This window comes from Stylophora pistillata, chromosome 7 (assembly GCF_964205215.1).
Source record: "Stylophora pistillata chromosome 7, jaStyPist1.2, whole genome shotgun sequence".
Classification (NCBI taxonomy): domain Eukaryota; kingdom Metazoa; phylum Cnidaria; class Anthozoa; order Scleractinia; family Pocilloporidae; genus Stylophora; species Stylophora pistillata.
The window spans coordinates 31,736,207-31,761,827 of NC_142525.1; the positions used below are offsets into that span (position 1 = coordinate 31,736,207).

Here is a 25,621-nt window from a genome sequence, read left to right on the forward strand (position 1 = left end):
CACTGAATGGGTTACTTTGTTATGTAAGCTCACATATAATGTCTTATAAATCGTATGCTATGGAGCTGAGACGAGACCAGTGTCAGTTGAATTTCTATGATCTTCAAAAAAAAATTATTCCTGAGATCAAGTTAAGCAGTGATTTCCAGATTTGCACCTGGAAGGTAAGAGGCACATTTGTTTTGATTTGATCGAACTCAAATAATGAACGGAAAATGTAAAAGATCTGAAAAGATGCAAGATTCCGTACAGGTTAGGTTGAATGGTTGTGTCTAAATACAAGAAGTTATGTTTATTTTATACAGTAAAATGTACAAAAGAACTCTTTTATACGAAAAACTCAAATCCTTCTTTCTCATCCACTTAAAAAATTTCTGCTCTCCAGTCTCCGCACCATGGCCCCCCTTCATGAATTGCACTCTGGATTTTTAAAAAATTCCTGCAGTGTATTTTCTTTATCAAAGAACCAAGGTTTTTCGGAAAAAATCCATTTTTCAGCATTAAACAATCAAATAGGTCTATTTAATGTAAAATCAGGTGAAAAAGTTAGGGTTAGGGTTAACACTCCCGTTTCCTTACCTTCAAACCCTCTCGCCTAATTTGCCACTTTTAGACCCACAGTTCAACCAGCTTAACCCCTTTTCTGCCCAAAACCAGTGTGCATTTTCTCCATACTGTTCTCTACACATTCCCTATGGATGTAACAAGGAGAATTTATTTAACAATCAAGAGCCTCTTTAGTTGGTGGTCATTTTCTGCGTTCTCATGAACTTGATATGTAATTTAAGTATGAAGTATAGAAAGGAGAAATTAAATGCTAGTCTTGTGGTGGCCAAACAGTTAGAGATAATGGACCAACAAATATTTGAGACTTTAAAAAAGTATATCAAGGCCTTTCAAACTTCAGAAGAAAAGAGGAATCATTTTGATGTGATGTCTTCACTTAATATATGTGAGAAAATATATTTTGTAAATATTTGATGAAATGCATATAGATGAGAAAGTTGAAGTTGACTTTTGAAATATCTGAGAATGTTCATATTTTGTGCAGAATGGCGATGAACACAGATGGATTGAAATAGGTATGTGATGATGGTTGTCCTTTAATTTGACCAGCTAACAAGTCGCTTGTTACTGTAACAGTTATATATTGAATGAAGGAAACATCTTACAACTGAAGTAGTTTACACCATCAAAACTCAATGCTCATTATTTAAAGTGCAGCTAAACCCAAAAATTTTTTTGCTTAACGAAATAAGCATATTTTTTGGAGTATTTCTGTGCAAAAACTTTTTCTATTTGCTCAAATCTTCAATTTTCTGTGCCCAATCAAATTACGGAAAATCGGCCGCCATCTTGCCCTGCGACCGAGTTTAAAGAGGAATGGCTCTAGCAGGTAATGTGACGTCAAATTGAGAACACGAAAGTCTGCATTTCACACATTTTCACTTGTTTGGGAAGGTTGTGGTTGATATTTTCCGAAAATATGCTGACTAAGTGTGTTGCAGGATGTAGCAACGTACAAAATTTGCAAGAGGGTATCGCGCTTCATACATTCTTCATACAACACACCTAGTCGGCATATTTCAGACAATATCGACAACAACCTTCCCAAACAAGTGAAAATGTGTGAAGTGCAGACTTTCGTGTTCTCAATTTGACGTCACATTACCCTCTAGAGCCATCCCTCTTTAAACTCGGTCGTGGGGCAAGATGGCAGCCGATTTCCCGTATTTTGACTGGGCACAGAAAATTAAAGATTTGAGCAAATTAAAAAATTTTTACACAGAAATACTCCAAAAAATTAGCTAATTTCGTTGAGCGAAAAAAAAAATTGGGGGTTTAGGTGCGCTTTAAATTCATCAGCACCCCAGATAGAGAAAGTTACAGCGAGTAAAGGATCTATCTAAAGAATGCAACATAATAATCTGACTCTGGGTCTCAGACTTAGACCTTTTAAACTGTCTTGGCATGCACTAGCCAATGGTTTCCAAAGTTTTCAGCTCTTATGATGTCTTCATTTTCAGTTAAAGAAGCATTTGGTGACTATATGTCTGATTGGAGTGCTGAGAAATTTGTTGAGAGGTGTGTAATTAATAATTTCTGGTTATGTGCCAGCTTGAATAACTCATTTTTAGTAATAAGGATGTGTTAATATTGTATAGAATCCTCTTGGGAAGTTCTGTCCTAAAATATTAAGAGCTATTATCAAAATTTTCCTCAACAAAAATTTGCTTAGTTAGTACAGAATTATTTGCAACAGAAATCTAGCCAGTTAATAGCACCACAAAGACATTCACTTAAGAAACTATTTCAAGTAATTGTCTAATCTATGTTTTGTTTCTTTATTTTTATTTTATTTTTATATTTAAATATGAACCATTAATTAAAATTCTACTTATATACCAGTGATTAAAAGTTCCACTTTTTTTAACCAGTGTATTTTATTTTTTACAGGTATGCATCAAGTCCCCTGTTTAAGGAAGATGGCTTTTTCTTCATCAGACATAAAGAGAGATATGTAGCCACAGCATTTGCCTGGCAAGAAAAAACAAACTCATCCGAAGGACGTCTTCATTGGTTAGCAGTGTTGCCTGAGTATCACAGGCGTGGCTTGGGGAGAACTCTTGCATTGCATGTTCTTTATTATCATAAGGATCATGGGAAGCAATCAGTGTGTCTTAAAACTGAGATTTACAGACATTCTGCAATTAAACTTTACAAAGACATTGGATTTGTTTGTGTTGCTAAAGGGACCTGACAGAGCCACCAAAACAAATTATCACTCTATTTGCAATGTAGGTGTCATCCTTTGCAACTTGCATATACAAGGGAAGGGACATAGACCACTTTCATAAATGGCTGCTGGGTTAATATTCTTTTGTTTAAATTTAAATTAGCCTTTCTGGCCTTGTTCTCCAGTACAAAATTCAAAAGAATACATTATCTCAAGCGAGGCCAGAAAGGCTAATTTAAATTTAAACAAAAGAATATTAATCTGGCAGCCATTTATGAAAGTGGTCAATGAGATGCTGAGGGCTTGTCTTCAGATTGGGCAATAGTCAACCATGTATGCTAGATTCTAACTTCTGGTTCCTCCAGGCCAAGCAGACATTTCCAATTTTTTTTAAATTAAATTGGTTCATTGCAGGGAGTATCATTTTGCAAATGCAACAACTTGATCAGTAAACTTTTCCACCAATAAAGGTCAAAGCCTGTAAGCTTTGGAAATAGTGAATTTTTATTGACCGTCTTGTTTTATGTAAATAGAACAAGCTTTTTTATATCTTGTTAGCTCATTCATTTTATTTCTTTAAATGTTTGTTTGTCCATTTGACATTTTATTTTGGTATTATCAAAAAGAACTCTTTGAGTTTTTCTTTTTGAATGAATAATTCCAAAGGAAAATGAGTTCAATGTATAATTTTTGCATTTCAATACAGGTCATTTCAAGAAAAGAAGTCTGTAACTGTAAAACTAAGTATATTTTACTTTCAAAGGTACCGTAAAGGGTTTTATATGTAGAATAAGGTAAGAAAATTACACCTTGAGATTAAAATATACAATATTTATACTACTATCTAGGCTCAACACTAACGGTAGCCAACTAGCCACAAACCAGTTTAAATTCACTTTTGGCTGGTGGTTTTCAATTTCTATTGGCCAGTTTGGCTGGTAGACAAACTGAAATTGTCGTAACATCTAAGATGTCACTAGCCACTTGGCTAGTAAGTTGAGAATTTAGAGTGGAGTCCAGACTTTAAATCTATGAAGTTCTATATTGAGATTAAAGTATCCAAAATTTATACCAATATAAATCTTTGAAGTTCTGTAGTCCATAATATTTGTTACCAACAAGCTGTAGGTACATATTTGTGCATGATCCTCGCAGTAAAGAGCACTATTTAAGCAATAGTGAAGGTCAGACCTGAAAAAAATTCAGGCTTGTACGGGATTCAAACCACTGACCTCTGCAATGCTAGTGCAGTGCTCTACCAATTGAGCTAACGGGCCAACTGGGAGCCAATTTGTTTCAGGTCTGATCTTCACTATTGCTTAAATAGTGCTCTTTACTGCGAAGATCATGCACAAATACTTTTCTATAACCGCAGTTCAGATATATGAATTTCATATATTCGTTGTGTCTAAGCTGTAGGTATTTGTAAATAAATTTTGTATTTTCAGTTGACGATATAGGCCACTAAATTACTAACTCTGAACATAGTTTTCCCACTTTTAAACCATACGCATGGCAGAAAAGATATAACCGCTATCTGTTTTTTTTCCGATGCTGCTCAGCATAAAGTCCTGCATATGTCGAGTTTGACGCATTTGCATTAGAATATCAAGCAGACTCGAGTTATATCTGAAGGGTTAAAATCATCCACTTGAATTTAACTTTAATCAGTATTAATTCAAATATTCTCCGACTCTTTAAATGGAGCTGGTCTCACACTCATTTTAATGTACATGTAGACCGCCTGAAGCGCGGCTAACGCTAGTGACCGAGTGGCAATTGATTGTAACGTTGCATCTGATTGGTTGAGAGGTCAGCCCGAATTTTCTTGACTAATGATGTGGCATCGCGAAGAATTAACGCGAACGTATCTTGGTTTTCATTGGGTACTCTGTTGGAAATTGCCTTCACTCCGGCTTAACTCATGAAACGGCCATCACCTGATGAGTTATAACTGTTAGTAAAGAGCAGTCCCAGTTTTTTGTATTTCCTCTTCAAATCCCGCATTCTTTTCCTCGCCCACTGTAACTGCTTTTCCATTAGATGAAATGTTCGCATCTTTGACATACTTTCCACTCCCTCTCCTTCTTGCCCTGGCATTTTTCCTGAGCCTTTTCACTAACAGATGTAACATAAATGTCACAAACGAAACCACCATTAAAAAGCCCACAACGGCAACTGCAAGAACTAAACTCGATATTGGCTTCTTTTTATATTCTTTGTCGCTGTCAGGCTTGGATTGCGCTAAAACAAAACGAAACAAATATTTTCGATCAGTTATGTGGATGCTAAAGACGATTGTTTTCGTGAGTGTTCTCTCAAGTTGAATGGTTCTGGATCTTTCATCACTCGGTGTACACTGTGATGTTGTAATATATTCCTTTGTTGTTCATTCAAGATGAAAAATGTTCAGACTCATTCGCGGCGGCACCGATTTACCTTTTCAGCTTGCCCCCATTAATATGATCTTTACTGAGACCTATTTAATTGTTAGAAAATGAAATAGGAGATATGTAATTCTGTCTATCCTGGAAGATATGTAATTCTGTCTATTCTAGAACTAAACTAATATTATTTATTATCCAGCTGTGCTTCGTAAAGTACAAATAACGCCCAAAGCGAGTACAAATATCTCGCAGTATTTGTACTACAGAGAACAGGTTAGACAAGTTTTCTCGCATTGCGCAAACGACGAATTAATTGAAGCTAGGAAAAAAAATGGCGGACGTACTCCCTGTAGATAATCTCTTATTAGACATTTTGTTGTGTTGTATCACTGAGTACTTTTACTCGTTGTTTGTATTTTGACGAGCCCGCAAGGCGAGTCAAAATACGGCACAACTCGCAAAATATTCAGCGATACTAAATAACAAAACGTCTAATAAGATATATGTATTATTTAATATTTATTTAGTATAAATCGGGTAACATTCTATCACAAATACCGCAATCTGATTGGCTCTGCAACTCGTTTTATATTCCGTGATAAATAGCTAGTATAAAGAGACGCCTAACAGTGTCCAGTTGTCAACAAAATAGAAAGAAAACACGAACCTATCCTCAGTTTTGAACGACTAGTAGACTTAAAATAAAACGGTTTCTATCTATGATAGTATATTCGTGCGTCCCCCTCCATCAGCTATCAAGCGATAGAAATCTTGCGCTGCTCATAGTCCAATTGTTAAATACAGTGTATTGATTTTTGATATTACCTGTTGTCCCTATCTTGCTCTCTTTGTTTGGATCACTGTTAAATCCTCCGTTAACTTTGGAAATAACTACAGGGTTTGTTCTAAGAATTCTGGGAGTTGTCTCTGAAGAGAAAATGAACAGCGTGAACAGTGAGAAAATAACAAAACCTTTTTTTTACCTCCAACATCTAAATACCAGTCATCTTGTAGATCGAAATTCAATTTCTTGACGAGTCGTTAGTGTTTAGAATTAAGCGCTTTATCGAATAATCTTTTCGCCATTCTGCTAAAGATATATATTTTTTTTGTTCTCATGATCCATCTCAATGGCTGTTAGTTATTTCCGGAATACAATTGACAGTAGGATTTAAATTTAACCTTGGCCCGTTATCCCAAATTTATCTCAAACCACAATATCGTTTTATACGCCCGCGTACGTGTGTTAGCCTTCAATCTTGATTTCCTCGATCGTGGTTTCAAGCCGCAGACTGCTTGCGGGCGCCAAAAGATCGTAATCGATACCGCAACAAACAGATTGCGATTGTCCGGCGGTATCCAATCACTTCGAGTCCTAATGGTACTGTATTGGAGGAGTGCGGTCTGTTGGCTCATCAGGAGCACGAAACGTTTTAAAGTTGTTTGTGGAGGGCGGGAATGATTTGCGGTTCGAGGATTTTGAGAGGAGTTCACCGAAAACTGTGTGAAATTTTATCAAAACGTGCGCAAAATTTATATTTTAAAGGTGCGCAAGTTCATTATTACGTACCACCAGAATTTATCCGCGGATAGAAATCTAAGAGAGCATATTATTAATGATATATCAGAGATTGATTATCGTCACTACGGGGCTGAAAGGTAAAATCAAACCAGTTTCACTGAAATTTGCCTCCGGTCTTTTCGTCCAAGGGTCTTTTCGTCCAAGGGTCTTTTCGTCCAAGGGTCTTTTCGTCCGAAAGTCTTTTCGTCCAAGTCTTTTCGTCCAAAAGTATATTCATCTTAAGTCTGTACGTCTAATTGTTAAGTCTTTCCGCGAAGCAAATAAATAACTATTATATTATATTACAGATAAGGCTATATAAAGAACTTACGTATACCAGTGCGAGCCGTTGCCCTTTTGGTTCACCAATCTTCGTTTACGTCATGAATTTAACGATAAATACACAGAGAATGAATGAAGTTGTAACGCAATATATTTTATTAAATAGTGGCAAAAATAAAGAATTGCTTGCCGCTTAATTATTTCACGCGAAAGAAATGGGAATATTAGACTTGTTGTTAAGTGTCTATTGAGCGTAAAAGGCAACGAAATGTAACATCACTACGTGTCCGACATACCCAACAACATAGTAAACCTTCGTTAGAGCGAATGAGGAAGGATTGGTGACTAAAGCTATCGGAACTAAAATGGCGGCGGCTCGCAACAAGTTCTTTATATAGCCTTATCTAGCCTTCTAAAAGTTATTAATTTGCTTCGAGAAAAGACTTAACAAGTAAACGAACAGACTTAGGTGAAAATACTTTTGGACGAAAAGATTTCAAAACAGGTCGTGCTAATAACATAGGCAAATTGGCTCATATGTATTTACATCAGTTATATGAATTCATTGCCTTGTGTGAAGTGTTACGGATGATCGACCAAAGGAGTAACATTTTCACCGAAACTACTTTCAGTACGAAGTATATTTTCAGTGCAGTTGGGTTTCGATGATTGCGCAGAAGTGCCTAGACACCGTATTCGATGCCTCAACGTGTAATAGGACGTGTATTTTCTGATTTGCGTAACAATTTTTAAGACGAGTTGCCCGTCGGGGCGAAGAAAAGTACGGCTAATGAGGTGAGATATCAAACCATCGAATAAGGAATTTGTTAATCCACCATGATTTCAAAATCTAGTATTTTGGCTTCCAGTTTTCGAAATTCGTATCAGAGCCTCGTCTGTGCATCGTATCGATCGCTGAAGGTGAGCGCAAAAGAGAAAAACAAAACAGACGAAACCATCAAAGTATTATCATGGCCAACAAAAACATTTATAGCACTGTTGCCCAGCTGTTCTGCAATGTGATAACGTAGCTGATTTTTCGCGTCCCAGTGCCCTAATATGGTAAAATGGCGTAATTGTGGAACGGCGTATTTTTTGGAATAATAATTAAAAAGATAATGCGGCGGGATAAAGTTTAATTGATCTGGTACCAACCTAAAACTTGGGTTTCAGTTGTATTCGGCCATGGTAGAGGCCAGTGAGAAAGCTTGCACAAACCATCTCCGGCATGAATTTCAGGGTAGTAAGGTATACATTGTGGAAAGTCGATGTTGTGCCTTTTAAATTCCTCGTCACAATCACGTCTCACCTCCTGGCACATTGATGGACAGGCATGAAGGGTGGAGCCATCATTACTTACACAAGGTGCAGTCTCAATGAAGCAGGCAAACCGTCTTAACTTGACAGAGCAACTTGAGTTTAGGACTGGGCTGAGATCGCTGAGAAAAGACCGGAGTCGATTTCTCGTATTATTTCCTAGGCCACTGAAATTGTCTTTCAAACAGGCAGGCCGACTTGCCGTTTCACAACTTGGTAATAATGGCTCTACGAAACAATAGAAAAAAAAGACACTTTTCCTTTAGTATTCTAGTTTAATGTGTTTATTTAGTCCTTTTAGTTCCCACAGTTCGTCCAAAGATCTAACGTAAAGGAGGTTAATGAACCACTGGTAAAACTTGACAAGTTTCTACATGAAAAGTTCTTCAGTGGCAATGTTTAAGAATATGTCAATGTTACTCGACACGTCGCCTTGACACGTTCCCTTATCCAAAATCTTAACATGCCTTTTTTTTTGGACTTAGAGATTTGTCAAGGGAAAAGTTAATTGATCTAGTAACTTGCTACAGGAAACTGGCAGAATACCGTTATAATGGGCTCCTGTTTAAAGAGAATTTCTATTCTTTGCCAGCAAGTTGCCATTGTCAAGTACCTTTAAATCTTATTTTTTGTCACTAATGGCTTAATTCTCTCGCGGTAGCGAACAATTCATGCCACGTACTCATCACGTGTTATCTTTCCCGGCCATGTGAATGTAGGTAGTTTCAATATCTTGTTAGTAAGAAGTGGTGTAACCCAAAAACCTTACACCTATCTTGAGTAAAAGGCTAGCTCTCGAAACTTCAGCCTTTCAAAATTAATTGCAGAAATGACCGAGCCCTTCTCGACTTCAAGTTGTTGATGACTTAAGTATTGCGGAAATTCCGCTCGCCCGCCAACGCTCCAAACAGATTTTCAAGAAAAAAAATTTAATCTGATTTTTTACGACTTTTGTTTTCTTGATTTTTTAAAATCTCTTGAACTCACAATTTCAAAGCAACGAATAGGAAATGGTACAACTCAAAAACAAAACAGCAACTCTGCGGGCAGAACCATTTATAAAAATTCAACAGATTTCAATGCAACTCACTGCTATTTTTGGCCAAACATCGTTCAATACGCATGGAACTTGTTCGATATCGGACCCCAAATAGGATACTTGATTTCACTCTTTCTTAAAAATATTTACACTATAACTTCATGAAGCGAAAATTTGAATTTGAAAGACAGCAGTGGCTAAGAGTGAAACAAACAAAAAATCATAAACGATGTCAAAAGTCAAACATCTGCGAGACTAAGAGCAACCCAGCAAAGTTTGTCGCAAAAATTAAAACAAATTAATAAATAAGATTAAATATGTTTGAGTCAAGCGATCTAAGTACGATGAACAGTTAAATTCTGCGCGTGCGCGCCTTGTTACCTGTCGCGTGAATTTTGCCGACGTTTTTATACCGCCACGAACGGAACTGTGAATGGGGAACTTCTTTCATTCTATAAGTCTACGAGAGAAAGTTTTGAATCGTTTATACCTGATCACTCTCTTATTTTCGACGCAGTTTCGTGTGCTGAGTTGTTTTGTTCTACAAAAAACAAATATTTAACACTTGACATGAAAGTCTGTATAACGTTTTATATTTTCACAGTTCGTTTTTTGTTTGCACGGTCTGTTTAAAGAGGTTGCTATAACTACACATAAACAGCGAAAATATTTTTTTCATCGTCACGACATTCCGGACTAATTTTCCAAGTGTTTAAAATTCTTTGATCTAGAGATGCCATCAGTCTTCAATTCGATCAATAGGTGCCTTTATGAATTTTCTTCCCTGTTATAAAATGCATGCATTTTAATTTTTCTAAGTTGTTAGGACATTTGTTGAATAGTTGAAGTACTTGTAATTAGAAATATTAAGCTGGCGGGGTAAGTTCTTTTATCATTAGTGTCACCAGAGGATTTATTGCATAGGTTTCAACCTTTGAACCAGTGTTCGATGTTAACGGCCCACGTGAAATTGTAAGAAGCCGATCAGTGGCATGAAAATAATTTCAAGAGTGATTTTTTCATTAAACGAAACCCGAGGGTAGCTTTGTGTGTCCTCCGAACTAAATTTTGCTCAGCTGAGGCAAACTCAAATTGAATTACACTAGGTACTTTTCAGTAAATCAAACTACGGCTGAATTGTTTAGAAAAACGTAAGAGTGAAAAAGATGCACCTTTTTTCGTTTTAAGAACCTTTTGATGATAGGAATATCTGGGTTGAATTGGCGAAAATCAATGAAGATGTTAAAAAATACTCAGTGCCAAAGCTGAGATTTAATTGAGAAAACATTTTGGCGTTTTGATGGAAAATGATTTAAAAATACTATGAAATCACTTTTCTCAAATTAACTTTCCCTCATCTTTGAAGTTTTAATAATAATAATAATATATTTATATAGCGCGTACATCAAACACTTCTCGTGGCGCTTTACAATACTATGAAATAATAAAATAACCTAACAACCTAAGTTTTGCAGTCAGTGAGTTGATGTGATGTTCTTTTCTTGCTAACAAAACGGCTTGACTTATAATTCAATGCACAAATACCACATGAATTGTAAACAATATTTAACCAACGGTCGTCTATAAATTTCAAAGAATATATTTAGCTTACACATCAGAAACATACATTGTAATAAAGTGTGTGCAGCTAGAAAACTTCCTAAAAATTGCAAAAAAAGTTCAAGAATATTATTCAATTTTTCAGTATATGCTCACCTTTTTTATTTGGTCGAGGAACAAATCCAGCTGGTTTTAAACATTGCATAGATGCTTCTCTCTTAGAAGAAAGAAGTCTACAGTAGGCAACGTAACGTCTATACAGTCCACTGTCTTTTAATTCTTTATGACAATCGTCCACAAATTGATCACACACTTCTCTACAGGGTAGAATGGGGCCTTCGACGTCCTTGGAACATTTCGGAAGGTAACAAGAGCACACGAACATCCTAGAATAAGGAGAACAACTGTTGAAACGATCAGAAAAGTGGGTGACTTCTGATGAAACATGCTCTTGATAGCTCCGTCCTCCAATTTGTGAAAAATTCGCTGTAGATTTGTAGCCAACGTTGGCGCAAGCTGGAAGCTGAGTAACGTCAATTTGTTGGCATTTGCCAGCGTATGTCGAATCAAGAGTAAGAAAAAACGCGCAGTATAAAATCAAGAGTATGAGAAACATGGTTGATAGGTTTCAACTTGATAAGAACGAAAAGTGATATAATCATTTACGAGTCAGGCTGTCATTATACAACGAAGGAAATTTGATATTGAACACCGAAACCAATACTTAAATATATCTCTGCTTCTTCTCGTAAAAAGGATCGTGACATTGGTCATGGGACGATGAAATTCTATGGGAAACGTATTGATGTGATCATGATGATCAGATTTTCAGCTGAAAAGGAATTATAATATGAAAAGAAGGATGTTGAGTGGGATCGCTGGCAACAGCACTTCTGCGGCAAAACTGCTCGTGTGACTAAAACGCGATTGGATAAAATTCACTTCACTTTCTTAAAAGAGGAAATTTTATGATAAGTTTTCAAAGTACTGCTCGACGTTAAAAAAAAGGTATTTGACCGATGGTCTAGTATAAGGATGTCATCGCTCACATCTAAAAATAAATCCTCGAACAGACAAAATCATAAATCTCGAGGTGTTTTGAAGACTGCGGGTAGCCGTCAAGTGTTCTACAAAACCCTGTGAACGAGAACTCAAGGAAACATTTTATTTTCAAAAACTCGACACCTCATAACCTCACACAAAAGACCTCTCGCACCTTGAGTAACTCGTGTTCAAATTAGCTAGTGCTAAATGACCAATCTTCCGGGCGAGGCTTCCGGAAGCTTCTTGGCATATTGTAACTGTGGGCCGGAAAATGATTCTCACGATACGAATCGTTACCAGCCTCGCGACTATCAGGTCTAAGGAAAGTTTCAAATAGACTTTACTGATTTCAAGTGAAGCAAATCTGCTCGAAGGATCCAGTTGTAACCATTACGATCACAATGGTAAAATGGAGAGGTAAAATGTGGTTGTTGAATTTTTCCGGCATATCTTTCTCTCTCTGGAGTGACCAATTTTTTAATTTCTCCTCGCAGTATCAACATATCATACCGTGTAGGAAGGTGACGAGAGGAAAGAAAATTATTAAATAGGGAATGTTGATTGATGTTACATCAAATTCTCAGAACTGAGATTATACAAGAAGTATGGAAGAGAGTTATAAGAAATTGATGTTACGATCTTGGAGGGGAAATAATTTGAGTCAATTTTAACGTCATTGAGAACTACCTTAAATATAACTATGATTTAACCTCGAAACGATATTTTGCTTAGGTACATAAATAATAATCTTTGCATGGGTACATGAATGATAATTGTTTGCTTGGATACATAAACATCCAAGATAAAAATAAATCGAAAAGGAATGAGGTTGGTAACATGTGACGAAAACTGACACAGATTGCGAAAGACATGAGAACCGGCAAAGTGACGAAATTTGGGCTAAATCTGAGAAACCGCGATATGTTAGCATCTCGTCGAAAAACTTCTCCAAACCAATGGGATGGCGTTATTTTCGTCGCACGAACGTTGACTGTATTTACATCGATTAAGGTCTGCGCAAAGTGTTGCAGACGTAATTCCCATCCGGCCTCTCTCCCGAATGGACGGTGCGAGGAATGATTCGGAAATTAGACATTTCCCAGTCTCTTTTGCCGAGATCAGGTTTCTGGGATTTTCTAAAACACATCCCGTTTCGCGTTGAAAAACAAAATATAAATATATTTAATTTTTAAATATATATTTCTATATACGTATAATTATAGGCGAGGAATAATTCTTGCACTGTCTGATCCGGCGATTTACTGGGAGATCAGACTAGTAGACCAGAATAACTCTGAATCATTTCAGCTCTTTTTCTCTCAGTTTTAACACCAGTACGGCCTGCTTTATTCGCTCTTTAAAAAACAAAAAAAAGTAAGAATGTTTCATTAGCAAAAACAGGTTTATTAAGAAGCAATATACAAGAAAAAAAAAAAACACGAGGTGACATGTAAATCTTGAGACGCTTCAGAAAACTCTCAAGTGAGTAAGGACTTGACTTGACTCTGCGAAGGACCAAGTAAGTGAGCCATATTTTTATAATGCATGTTTATAACACAAAGCCAGCCCACGTAATCTCTCAAGTCAGAAGCTCATGCCAAAAGTACTCAACAATACTTGAGATTCTTGAGCTCAGAATATTGAAAAATCGTTAGTAGATTGCATAATACATAAAAACATAATTTACAATGATTCAACCAATAAGCCCAGTAGACTTGTGAAACTCTTGATTCTCATTTAATTTTTCTACGGAATGGGCTGTGCAAACCGAGCTGTTGTCTCTGAAGAAAACCATGTAAGCTTCATACGATGGCCGCAAGATCGAGGTAAAGACAGCCGTGCACAACGCATAACGATCCAATTATTCTAGAGATAGGCTTGCCACAATCGATTTAAATTTTGCTCACAGCACTCGTCGTTAAATTTTACAGTTTCGTTCCGCCTAGCTGCTAAGGAATCGTTTTCGGTGATTGCAGCAGTCTTTTCTCGTTGTTTTACCCGAGCTAGTCATCATAAAGCTACTGTTAAAAATCTCCCAATCATTAAAATTGTAATAAACAGTGCCTCGCATATTTGTTTGTTAAACTTCTCGATCTTTGATAAGGATTTGTCTCATTTTAAGTGGCGGGAAAAATATTCAGCAAAGAAGGACTTCAGATTAAAAGTTCGGTAAGATAGTAATAAAAAGAAAAAACCACAGAGATAACGACAAATTAAAAAGGAAGAGAACTAGAAATAATATGGCTAAGAATGGACGAGATCAAGTTGATGCAGATTTGAAATGATTTTAAAAAGTATTAGCAATTTTTCTGGGGCAATATAGAAAAACACAAAAGCCTGAGGTACTAATAAACCAAAAAGATGAAAACGTTAACTAAGGAGGGAGGAGATTGAAACGGATTGTAAATGACGAACTTGGCTTAAATCTTACACAGGCCAAATTTTCTGACAATATACAAACTTTTCGTGAAGGGGTAAGAAGTACAGAAGAGCTGCACCATTACTACAAGACTTTTGATGGAAGAAGAGCAATGACTTCTCTTAAAGAAACAATGAGGAAGAGTCTTGATTTCGCGTTATGCAGTCGGGTCATCAGGTTCGGTGTAAGTCGATCGCTGCTGTGTATAACCGCTTGTCCTCTGGTTGTAGCGCCTGCGCACAGTTATGGCAAGGTAGATGAAGATGATCGCAAAAAGTGGCACCAAAACGAGGGCAGCAATGAGACCCGGTGGAAAGGACTGGGGCGATATTATATTAGTCCGTGGACCTAAAAGGGAAAGAACAAAGCTGGTCATAAGATGAGCTTCAAAAAAACTCTGACAGCAAGGACTGGCCCGTTAGATAACGAAGGCGCATTTATGGAAAAAGGGTATTTTCCATTTTAAATTTTTACGTCAGATTTTAGCCCGTTAAAAGCCTTCTCTGTCGTCGGAATTCTTTTTTTGACTAAAAACGAAAAGGCTTCAAAACATTTCCGCCGGCGCCCCAGCAGACGTCAACACTTATGATTCACGCGACAAAAAAATTGTTTTGCAGAGTATGAGGAACAAAAAATGTACTTTATTGTCTTCCTGAATATCACCCGGTCCGTCTTGATGTTGAACAACGTATTTTATACAAGGACAATTACTCAATCGTTATTGATGATATTTTGAAGTCTATATTTGTTGATAAAAGAGGGGAAAAAACGGCAGAATCACGTAGGAAGTTCTTGAATATTGCCAGATCGCTTAAATTTACGAAAGACATGACCCAACGTCCTCTACGCAAGTGGCTATATTTGGCATAAATTGCAAATAACAATTCCGTGTTATCAAGTGTATAGAGGCGTTAAGATTGAATTAGGGAATATGAAGAAAAGTTTATTCTGGGAAAATATAAATATTGACCAAGGACGTGAGATAGTACACTAATAAAGTGATGTAAAAAAAAGAGAAGCTAACAAAACCGCCGATACCACTGACAATGCTGATACATTCCAAAGTTGTTTCATGGAGGTGATCAAACTCATTGTCGTTAACTGCATAGAAGGAAGCTTTCGCTTTTACCGTGATAGGGGAGGAAGTGAAGTCAAAGAGAATAAATATATTTTGAGTTGGAGAAGTTTTAGTACACAACAGATTGCATGGTTTGTGTAGCTAAGGTAATGTTCCACTCACAAATGACCAGTTTATGCACGCATCCAAAATTGAATCAGTACCAAAGAAGCTCTTACCTGAATACAGACATTTGGTGTTAAAGTTAGCTTTTAGAAAATCTCAAAAACTAGCTCATGATGCAGAAAAATATGTTAATTCTGTCTTACGTAGATAGCTTAGATTAGAAATATATCTTATTAACCAAGCGCGAGGGCCGTACTGGGAGAATATCGCTCGGTCCGTACAAAAAAGACTGAGGGCCGATATTCTTCCAGTACGGTTCCGAGCAAGCTTGGTTAATAAGATATATTTAATTTGTGAAACCGGCTGAAACCAATATTAGAAATGCATGTGTGAGACCTTCTATTGATTCACTGGTTTGGAATTTCACGCGTTGTCGGCATTATACTGACCCCCCAAAAAAGAGTTTTGCGGTGAAACGCGATTTGACGCGACTGGAAAATTGAAAAAGTTTTCGAAATTGTTCATATATTGCTGAAAATTTAAACAGGCATCACTGAAGTAAAACTAAGGTTCTCACCGAAAGCAGAGGAATTATTATGTGAGGATTTTCAATTGCACTGATTTGTTCTCTCTCCGTCTCTCCCCTGCAAAAGCATGTACAGCAACCTAGCGTTTGTCAGAGGACGATTTTTTAAGTCTGTTCTCTGAAATTTCCAAAAGTTTCCTTTGTTTAGCTCATCGACACAAGCGAGCCTCTTTCCAACCTTAAATGTGTCCAGTGTGTGAGTAATCGTTTTGGGACAAAGCATAATTGGCCAGGCTTTTCTTCAAAAATTACCGACAACAACTACGCAAGGCGTGCTCATGTTGAAAGGATTTGTCAAATCATAACGAGACAGAATATCTTGCTGAGCAAACTAATGCTGGACAAATTTTATGCCTCCCAAAATTTTAGGATTCTGACGACACCCAGACGAGATATTCAATGTAAAGAGCTTATTCAGAATGATACAGCCAGTCTTGTAGTATAAGCATCCTATTAGAAATGGTCAAACCCAAGACTGACGCTTAAATAATCCGAAACCACCATGATGACCCATGATGCCACACGAACTCTTCAACGTGCCATCAGAATAATTATTTCTGACTAATTCGTTCCCATATCACTCAAACGTCAGAAATAACATTTTACTGTGGGAAGAGGTGGAAGAAAGGGAATGGGGTTGGGCGAGAGCTTCCAAGCCTTCCCACTCCTCCTCCGCTACCTTTGATGGTAGCTGGACGAACAGTTTGCGATCAAACTATGAAGTCAAATTCTCTCACAGCAGTCACATTATCTCTTAATGTCAATCTACAATGCATTTGTTATCTAAATGGTTAAGATAATAACCAACATGATGATTTGGCTGCTATTTTTAATTAACAAATGGTAAACACCACAGCGTACACTATTGAGTTATGGATGCACGCGGGAGGTTGCTAAGCACGAAAGAAGCGTAAGAGTCGCTCGAGGCGATAGCCGAGAGCGACTCTAGCTTCCTGAGTGCTTAGCAAACCTGCCAAGTGCATCCATAACTCAATAGTGTACGCTGTGGTGTTTACCATTTGTTTTATAACATAACATTGATATATTGTAGCTAAAGAGTTCCTTTTATTTAACAAATCTTACGCGACCAGAAAAAACAAACGCGCGCGGAAAAATAGTCTTTGCATTTGCTCACGTCAGCAGCGTACACCCATGGGCAAATGGGGGACGCTAAATTGACCAATCAGAGCGCGCGCTTTACTTTGGTTATGTTATAAAGAGGTATATTCGGTGAGAAAGCCTTCTTATATTCTCACCTGATTCCCAATGTCTCGCACTTGGCCACCTGTTTAGCTCACAAAAACCGCTTTTCGAATATCCCTCAGCCGGCTCAGCGCAGTAGGCTATCACTTCCGCAATATTAGCTGCTTCTGGACAATCGTCAAACAGGTCAACACACTCTGACCTGCATAGTGTCTCCATCTTGTTTCCTTTACATGGGGGTGTGTACGATGCACAAGCCAGCTTCGCGAGAATATTCTTACACTTCTCACTTTTGACGTTTTTCATCCACTGTCTCATAGTCTTGCTTTCCTTTTCTTGGAAGGTTTTGTTCTGTGTTTTTCCTGGTACAAAAGTATTCCGCCCGCCACTGAACAGTTCACTGCAGTTTTCATATTTAACCTTTTCTTTACAAGACAAACCTGTGTGTGTTACAGAAGAAGAAGGAAAACGATCACTATTTACTTTGAAAAGTGAACATACGGGAAGTGGAGTGGTAATGAACGGAGGGGAAGGGTGTCATCTTATTTTAAAATGTGTGTGGTGATCATGATCTATTCACTTGTTAAATTGGTAGTGAAACCGTTTCCTTTCAGCAATTTCAAACAAAAAGTTCTCGATTGAAAATGGAGAATGGGCATTTCTTTGTTTTGTTTTTTTTTTTTACTCGAGCTTCCTGTGGAATGCCCGAGTTATAAATTGGGCTTCGTTATTTTCCGTCTTGAGACGTAAAACGCAGTCTAGCAAGCAAAGCGCATGCGCTTAGTATGCTTTATCAGTTGCGAAGTAAGCAAGCAACTATACGGCATTCAATCGGGAAGTGTATACCCAGGTAAGCTTCAAAGCATATGGTTATCATGACGACCAGAAACATGCCCCGTGATTCAAGGGTAAATATGTCTTATCATACACTCAAACTAAATACAAAAGCACACACTTCGTAGTAGACCTACACTACAAGTTGTCGAGCGTTTTCGGATAACAAGCAGAAATTAAATGAAACAACACTCTTCGTCAGTTTACATGCCTTTGTATACATTCCTAAGCAAAGAAGCCCGAGTTCACGCAGTTAGGTGTCTAGCTTTTCATTAACTTAGTCTTCATTGTGAAAAAACAGTATTTTTTTTTTTAGCGGGCACAAATATTTTGGGCCCAACTCAGAGTCATTTAAGACTGAGCCGCTAGGCAAGGGCTAGGATGACTCTAAGAAGGGCCCAAAATATATTCATGCCCAAGGATATAAGGACTGTAAAGAAGGGACTCAGCCGGGAGCTCCATTACAGCTGGAGCAGCATTGAAAAACTGGTTAAAGATAAGCAGGGTTGGAAGGATCTCGTTGCTGCCCTCATGTGCTCCACAGGCATGATGGGCAGTAAGTAAGTAGTAAGTAAGGATATAAACTGTTTTACTACTGTCATCATTTTGAAGGGTATTGGGAAAAAAAAACTATAACTGCAGAGTCTGAACAATCACGCGAGGGTACGAGCGGGCTAGAATGTTCTAAAATTCATTTTGCTCGAAAAAATGCGCCACAATGCCCGAAAAGTGATGATGATTTTCAGTTTATTCCCGTTTTGTCATTCTGTTTTACTTTTTGATGAATAAAGAAAAGAACTTTTCCGGTTTTGTCTTACGACTTTTCGGAGCAAAGTCTTAACAATTTACCTCAATATGGATCATTTTTCTTGCCGCCTTTTTGTTCACAGCTTATTTTCATACCGGGTTTTAGCTTTTAGACGCGTTGATGGTTGTTTTTGTCAGTTTCCGGTTTCCGATAAACACCAATGCCCCCCTTTAATGTCAAAATTAACACCCCGAATTTATCGGTATTTGCTCGCTAAGAATGTTAGCCAAAGATGTTACCCATTGTAAACGTTACTGAAATTACTTTCTCGTTGCTCGTCGATGCTGAGGAAAGAAGTAACTTTTCACAAAGGGCAATAGACCACTTTCATAAATGGCTGCCGGATTATTTAAATTTAAATTAGTCCCTACTGGCCTCGTTCTCCAGTACAAAATTCAAAAGAATACATTATCTCAAGCGAGGCCAGTAGGGCTAATTTAAATTTAAACAAAAGAATATTTATACGGCAGCCATTTATTAAAGTGGTCTATTTATGAACTACAGAACAACAATCACTAGATTTAATTAGGTTTCGTTCAACATCGACATGTTCATATGCTTACCTCGAGTAAAGCTTGCTTTTGAATGCATGAAATTCTCGGGTTTAATACATCTAGGGTTTTCGGTCTTATTTTGTAGAACACTGCATAGCGACTTTAACCAGTTCAATCCAGTGAAATCCATTTGCGTGCCACAGTCGTTGACAAATTCCCAACAAACTTCTTGGCAAGGTAGTAGCGGTCCCTTCTCGTGGCATCTCGGTACGTACAGCGAACAGAGCATAAAGGATGTGTACTTTGAGCAATCATCGAGTTTTACCGTAATGTAGTTGATTATATCCGCATAGCTTCTGGCGTAATATTTATTCGCAAGACTTACAACCGTGACATTGAAGCCTTCTTTGACACAATCTGGGAATTTTGTCGCATCTACTTTGCCACAATTTGATAGCGCCGAGATCGGGTCGCTCTGATCCGTCTTTCGAGGTAGATTTGTAACGGACACAATGAACGCTATGTTTAAAACGACTTTTGCATTCATCCTTGTTGAAAAGCGTTGAAAAACTGCCTTAACTTACCGTTGGATTTTCATCAAAACCCCTAACTTCGCATCATGTCGGACAGCAATTATCATTACGCTCGAGGAATTTACTAGCTTAGCGTGACGCATTCCACTAACTTGTTATTGACCTCTTGAATGGATGAAAAGTAATTAAGATCGATAACAAAGAAATAATTATTCATTTGTCTTGTTCTTCTTGTTCAATGAAGTGACAATGAGTTTTAGAATAAAGCGCCCGCACATAAATTAGAAAACCGCAGTGACGAAGGACTAACGCTCGAAGCGTCAGCTTTTTTATTCGTTACGGTGGCCAATTTACAATTTCAACTTAGTTTATATGACCAAATTACGCAGTTTTTCAATACTTCTCAACCATATTGATGGACTTAGAGTCAGTTAAGCGTAGGGTCTTTGTGTATACACCCGATTGTACAACACCTGAAAACCATCAACCATGAACGATGCAGCCTCAAGGGTACACATCATGTGCCTTTACATGACCCATGACAACCACAATAAAATGCTTGCGTTTTCTTAAATGAAAAGGATCGCCTTTAGATCAAAAAGAAAAATGTTTATCATACATTACGACAGAAGTGAATCACTACTGGTCACTGATTAGGTTACTCCAATCGAGAGTAAAACCTCAAAACGAGCAGTCTTTCTTTAACGTTTAGCACAGCCAATAGATGTGCAAGGAAAGGATGGGTGGATGTATGTAGCTCTCCCCCCCCCCCAATAAAAAAGCTAACAACGGAAATTCACAATAGCTCTAATTCCCATGTTAGCTAGAGATTGTAATCTCTTGTTGCTTATCATTTTCACCGAGAGTTCGGTGGAAAATATTCGATAGATTTTTAAGCGGGGGAAAATCGGTGACCCATACGTCTAAAAACCCTTCTTACTCTCCTTTTAGCCCACAGGTGGCCCAAGCGTACTGTGTGATTTTTAACAACAGGTGGCCCAAGCGTACTTTGTGTGATTTTGGGGTCTAAAGGTCATTAACGGGAATACCTAACATATTGGGATCGAATTTTAAGTGTAGGCGCGGGCTGTCAAAGAAAGGGAAAATTATTATTTCATTTTTTCTCAATTTTTTTTCAAATTTTCTCTTTTTTAACGGCCCACACTTACGCTTAAAATTCGATCTTGATATGTTAGGTATTCCCGTTAATGACCTTAAGACCCCAAAACCACACAGTACGCTTAGGCCGCCTGTTTTTAACTGAGTCTTCTTTGCATCCTCTTTTTGTCTGTCATGCATTAAGATCTGGTTAAGGCGCATTTGTGTTCCGTAACGAGACACAAACTACTAAGAAGTTGGCCATAGACATACTAACAGACAATAGGAAGGCAAAAATAACAGTCGTTGGGTACTGGGTAGACGTACAAGTTGAAACAGATATGAATCATTTTTCAATTTATTTCACTCCCTCCTTCTTACCACCGAAAGAACAAAAAAAAAATAACCTCTTGAAAAATATAGTGTAAAAAAAACTCATAAGTAAATTTTCGAGGCCAGCTCATTTTATAGCACATCAAAAATTCCAATTATTTGTCCGTATTTAGAAAATATTTTACCTTTTTTTTCAATCACAAACCTTCTGTTTGATTAAATCTTTATCATAATAACATTTAGTTCAGGAAAAATAAAATCTTTGTTTATGATTGTTATCCCTTGATGGCTACTGAAGTACTCAATTATCCTCCTGAACGGGTTGTCTTTTAACCCGCTCGTCTTGTTCTGGTTTTTCACTTTTTCAATTTTTCCAAAAGCGCAATCCTGACCTAAAAATAACCTTTTGCCTCAGTGCTTCCCTTGTGGTTGCGTTATTGATTCGCACGGTGCAACTGAGCATGTGCGGCTTGTGGGTTGAAGGTGACATGAAAACCATCAAGCTTTACGCGCAAACACGAAAAATTGGCGCATGCTCATGTTTTCAGTGCCACAGTTGTTTCCCACTCATTCGAGGGATGACGTTTGTATCCCAATACCCACCAATCCTGAGGATATCGACCTCGTTTAAGTAGCAAGAGGAAAGCGGTAACAACGATGATTGAAAGCACTACTACGACAGTTGAAACTATGATGGCTACAACTGGTAGGGAGTACCTGGTGCGCACGTGCAGTGGAACAGACTTTACAACCGCTGAACCGAGAGTAGTTAGGGTACTTGAGGGCCTGGGTATCGTTGAACTGTGACGACGCGGCAACACTGAAATAGACGTAGATTGACAGTTTTTAGTTGAGTGGCTAACAGTGTAGTAGAATGGACATGAAAAGAATGTTGCGGAGAAGGGGGAGGGGAGAATCAAGAACTGTCGGAAAATTTACTAACACTGCACTGGGCTCCAAGTCGATAGGTCCTAGCTACTTTCTTCACCTGTCTGATTCGTTATACATAATGTCTTCTTGTGCAAAGCACTTCACTCCACAGCGCTTCTCTCGATCCAGGTGTAGAACTTCATAAAAGTAAACCACAAGGAAAATGTGACGAATAATCAGAGGGGGTGGAGAAACCGCAATGGATTAGCGTCCCAGGGAGAGATGGAAGGGCTGGCAATAATGCTACTCGTGTTCAACGAAACTGAAAGTAGCTCTAAAAGGAGGGCATTGGGATCTTCGGTTTTGCGGTCTTGGCTATTAGACCGGCTTTTCGGTTTCTGTGCCAAAATACATTGTTTATTTGGTTTTGGTGTTCATTGCGGTTTGCGAATTTTCCGTTTTTTAACATTCAGTTTTCGATTTTCCTATAAAATACTAATGGGTTTTCGGATTTGGTATCCGATGTGGTTTTCTGTTTTTTCTCATTTGGGTACCGATTTCTCTTAGATCTAAGACTGAGCGGCAATTATGCGCCTCCACTAATGTCGAATCACCGCGAAGCCTCTGTAGGCTCCACTTGTCACCACTGTGTCGGATCCATCGGGGTTTTGATATGTCCTGTTATAGCGTACTAGCGTGTGGACCTATCCATGATACTTTTGTACCAAAAGATTGGTTTATAAGGAACGGTTTTAATGATTACTCGTTGTAGAAAAAGCTGTGATCTTCAGGGGTGTATTTTCTACAACTTACTTGTAGTATTTGGTTCCAATGGCCACCGCCCCGCCGTCGGCCATTTGGTCAGCGTACAAAATCCCTCTAAGTCACTGCTTTCAGTCGCCATTTGCTCACAGTAACTGTATTCCCCAAAGTGTTCTCTGTACAGTGCTGGACATTTCTGTCGCATGCTTTCACAATCAGACTTGCAAACTGTTCGAAGAATAATTTCGGTCTCATCCCCCTGAAAACATGGCGGAGCAAACTCTGCGCAGAAAATCTTTTGAAGTAGTGGAGAACAGAAAGAATGATTTCCAAAGTTGCTCAGCCTTTTCTTGAGAACGATGTCGAGAATCCGCTGTGATGTCAAAGATTGGGTTGTACGAGTGTAACCAAGATGAGAACAGGAAGACATCGTTAAGTTGGAGCAGCTCTGTGTTAGAGGCGCTGTTCCACAAAGAAGGAATGTTCAGGAAAATTTGAGAGGAAATTAGGCATAAAACTTTTCATACCCTGGTGTGGCAGAATGGGAGTAACAAGGGGGCAAGAGTATCATATAACCCCATACATTAATTATACATTCAGATTAGTAGACTTTGTTTTTAAAGTTTTGTCGTGAAAGACAAAGAAGGGGAATGCATAATCAATATATGGGGTTATATGGTACTCTTTCCGTACAAGGGCTGTTATGTGAACCCTTTTTGTTATAAAAAAGATTTGCAATAAAATTAAATAATAAAAAAACTTGCCGTCACAAAAGCCAACAGGACGATCGTATAAGACGCTAGTCGTAAAACAGGTGGCTTACGGAAAAACATTGTCAACATAGTTTCGATCGATGAGAATATAGCCACCCGCTTAAAATCTTTTTTTTTTTATACCAACTGGAAGCGAATCAAAAGCCCTCCTTAAGAAAATATAAGCTCACGAACTACGATCGCGGCGAAATTTCCGAAGTTTATGTGCATCAACTCAACCCTACAGACTGAGCGTCTTCAAATCTACCACTCTTTACGGACAAGAAAACGAAGATAGATTCACACATGATTTGAAGGGAAAAATCCAATGAAATCATTATCCTTGACAAATTTGGTGGTTGTGCTTGACCAAAAACTCGTTTGCTCCCTACATGTCACTGAAGAAGATTCGTTCTTCAAAGCCTCCCGACAGAGGTAAATGAAGTGGCCGGGTATTCTGCAATTGCTCCAACTTGTTAAATAACAGATGGGGCTGGCACATGACTTCCTCGTTTTTTTGTCGCGGATTATGTTCGCTTCGTATCTCAAAGTAAAGCTTTCTTAAGTCTGTTATATTTGGAGGAAACAATATTTGCATTTCATCAGTTATCGCAATGGTAAAAATATTCGTAGTGACGGGCAATTTAGCTGTTTACAAAGCTGTAACGTAATTTATCAACAAATTAAACGTTTTGGATACTGGAACAAAGCAACTCAAATAGAAGCCACTCCCAGGTGAAAGTTTATTTTAGATAGAATGTACACAGCATTTTCGTTGAAGAAAAAAGATCCGTTGTTCAATTAATTACTCGATCTGAATTTCAAATTTCTACTTTTAAACGAAGTAACTTCAATTGTTTCACAAGTGGGTGAGACTACGCGAACAAACTGAATAAATTTATTGACGGAAAAGAAATTTACTCGTCCACCTCGAGACTTTTGGTTCATGTTTAAAACAAATGACAAAACATTTTTCAGCCGAAAGAAATCTACACGTGTTCTTCATATTTAATTTCTTAAACGGAGCATTTTAAAAACAAATACTTTTCTCTGAAAGGTAACCGGCAAACGCAAATCCCTGATTAGGAATAATTCGAGCACACGAACAGTGAATTTTAAGATGAATGTTTAAAAGGGCATAGCATTAATATAAATTTTTACTTACTTGTGTTGTCAAGTCGCGGCCTATAATTTCCCGGCAGATAACATTCTTTTCCTTTGCTGTTGTTCTCCGATGACGGCAGCAGATGACAAAGTCCTTTAATCCATTCCAGTTTTTCGTATTCCACTTTCGTCTCACAGTCTCTGACAAAATATTCGCAGACTCTTCTACATGGCAAAACAGGGCTATAGTTTTCTTCCACGCATTTGGGAACATGAATAGCGCACATAATGGTATCTAAATATTGCGAGCAATGCCCAAACTGTTGTACTTCCCGTTTCAGATTATGCGCGATGATGCTTTCGTGTAGCGTAGAATTACCGGGAAATTTAGCCGTAAAATTATACCCGGCTACTTGAATACATCTTTGAAATAAATTCGTATTTAGTCGTTGGCAGATTTGACCGAAAACGGCGGTTAAATACACCAAAAAGAGAGAAATTATCACTGGTGTCAGCGCAATATTCATCGCAGACTGCGGATAACGACGAAATATCAACACGTGTAAAATCAAAAGCCCTTTAAATGTGCTATTTTAGATTTCACCTGACTGAGTCACGTTGACCGCGCGAGTTACCATGGGGAGATTATATTGGGCAAATCAACGTGGAGCACGTTGTGGCCACAAAGCATCTTTCTGAGCAGCCTGGCCAATTT

At 38.0% G+C, this 25,621-nt stretch overlaps 4 protein-coding genes across 6 annotated transcripts; 1 reads left to right on the forward strand and 3 right to left on the reverse strand.

The window, feature by feature from the left end:
- Nucleotides 1-23: 23 nt before the first annotated feature.
- On the forward strand, nucleotides 24-4,189 carry LOC111330268 (uncharacterized). Its single transcript, XM_022935099.2, has 4 exons — nucleotides 24-164; nucleotides 1,052-1,082; nucleotides 2,028-2,085; nucleotides 2,458-4,189. Exons 1-4 carry the CDS (start codon nucleotides 39-41, stop codon nucleotides 2,759-2,761), a joined length of 519 nt encoding a protein of 172 aa, XP_022790834.2. The 5' UTR covers nucleotides 24-38; the 3' UTR covers nucleotides 2,762-4,189.
- Nucleotides 3,467-12,885, reverse strand: LOC111331550 (uncharacterized). 2 transcript variants are annotated; one of them, XM_088728990.1, is made up of 5 exons: nucleotides 11,933-12,885; nucleotides 11,040-11,269; nucleotides 8,123-8,512; nucleotides 5,950-6,051; nucleotides 3,467-4,981 (listed from the first exon to the last, which is right to left on the reverse strand). In XM_088728990.1, coding segments are annotated over exons 1-5 (1,011 nt in total). In that variant the 5' UTR covers nucleotides 11,935-12,885; the 3' UTR covers nucleotides 3,467-4,694. The 2 variants fall into 2 exon arrangements, with proteins under 2 accessions (XP_088585116.1, XP_022792418.2); XM_022936683.2 differs by lacking the exon at nucleotides 11,933-12,885 and having other exon boundaries at nucleotides 11,040-11,882.
- Nucleotides 12,886-13,310: 425 nt separating this feature from the next.
- LOC111332155 (uncharacterized) lies at nucleotides 13,311-20,111 on the reverse strand. The gene is made up of 3 exons (XM_022937443.2): nucleotides 19,524-20,111; nucleotides 17,372-17,758; nucleotides 13,311-14,694 (listed from the first exon to the last, which is right to left on the reverse strand). The coding sequence occupies exons 1-3, from the start codon at nucleotides 19,999-20,001 to the stop codon at nucleotides 14,504-14,506; spliced, it is 1,056 nt and encodes a 351-aa protein (XP_022793178.1). The 5' UTR covers nucleotides 20,002-20,111; the 3' UTR covers nucleotides 13,311-14,503.
- Nucleotides 20,112-21,427: 1,316 nt separating this feature from the next.
- LOC111331380 (uncharacterized) lies at nucleotides 21,428-25,526 on the reverse strand. Of its 2 annotated transcripts, XM_088728943.1 has the most exons (4): nucleotides 24,968-25,526; nucleotides 23,102-23,512; nucleotides 22,362-22,485; nucleotides 22,101-22,238 (listed from the first exon to the last, which is right to left on the reverse strand). In XM_088728943.1, the coding sequence occupies exons 1-3, from the start codon at nucleotides 25,431-25,433 to the stop codon at nucleotides 22,403-22,405; spliced, it is 960 nt and encodes a 319-aa protein (XP_088585069.1). In that variant the 5' UTR covers nucleotides 25,434-25,526; the 3' UTR covers nucleotides 22,101-22,238; nucleotides 22,362-22,402. The 2 variants fall into 2 exon arrangements, with proteins under 2 accessions (XP_022792226.2, XP_088585069.1); XM_022936491.2 differs by lacking the exon at nucleotides 22,362-22,485 and having other exon boundaries at nucleotides 21,428-22,238; nucleotides 24,968-25,521.
- Nucleotides 25,527-25,621: the final 95 nt, after the last annotated feature.

Bases quoted from the DNA above. Each gene is read 5' to 3' on its own strand.
- LOC111330268 (XM_022935099.2), top strand. From the start codon at position 39: ATGTCTTATAAATCGTATGCTATGGAGCTGAGACGAGACCAGTGTCAG. The intron at 1,083-2,027 runs GTATGTGATGAT...CTTCATTTTCAG, and splicing joins ACACAGATGGATTGAAATAG to TTAAAGAAGCATTTGGTGAC. The intron at 2,086-2,457 runs GTGTGTAATTAA...TATTTTTTACAG, and splicing joins GCTGAGAAATTTGTTGAGAG to GTATGCATCAAGTCCCCTGT.
- LOC111331550 (XM_022936683.2), bottom strand. From the start codon at position 11,499: ATGTTTCTCATACTCTTGATTTTATACTGCGCGTTTTTTCTTACTCTT. The intron at 6,052-8,122 runs GTTGGTACCAGA...TTTTCTCTTCAG, and splicing joins AACTGAAACCCAAGTTTTAG to AGACAACTCCCAGAATTCTT. The intron at 4,982-5,949 runs GTAATATCAAAA...GTTTTGTTTTAG, and splicing joins GAGCAAGATAGGGACAACAG to CGCAATCCAAGCCTGACAGC.
- LOC111332155 (XM_022937443.2), bottom strand. From the start codon at position 20,001: ATGAATGCAAAAGTCGTTTTAAACATAGCGTTCATTGTGTCCGTTACA. The intron at 17,759-19,523 runs GTAAGCATATGA...TAACACACACAG, and splicing joins AAAAGCAAGCTTTACTCGAG to GTTTGTCTTGTAAAGAAAAG. The intron at 14,695-17,371 runs GTGAGAATATAA...TTTCCCTTTTAG, and splicing joins TGCGAGACATTGGGAATCAG to GTCCACGGACTAATATAATA.
- LOC111331380 (XM_022936491.2), bottom strand. From the start codon at position 25,433: ATGAATATTGCGCTGACACCAGTGATAATTTCTCTCTTTTTGGTGTAT. The intron at 23,513-24,967 runs GTAAGTAAAAAT...TTTGTGGAACAG, and splicing joins GCCGCGACTTGACAACACAA to CGCCTCTAACACAGAGCTGC. The intron at 22,239-23,101 runs GTAAGTTGTAGA...CGTCTATTTCAG, and splicing joins ATTGGAACCAAATACTACAA to TGTTGCCGCGTCGTCACAGT.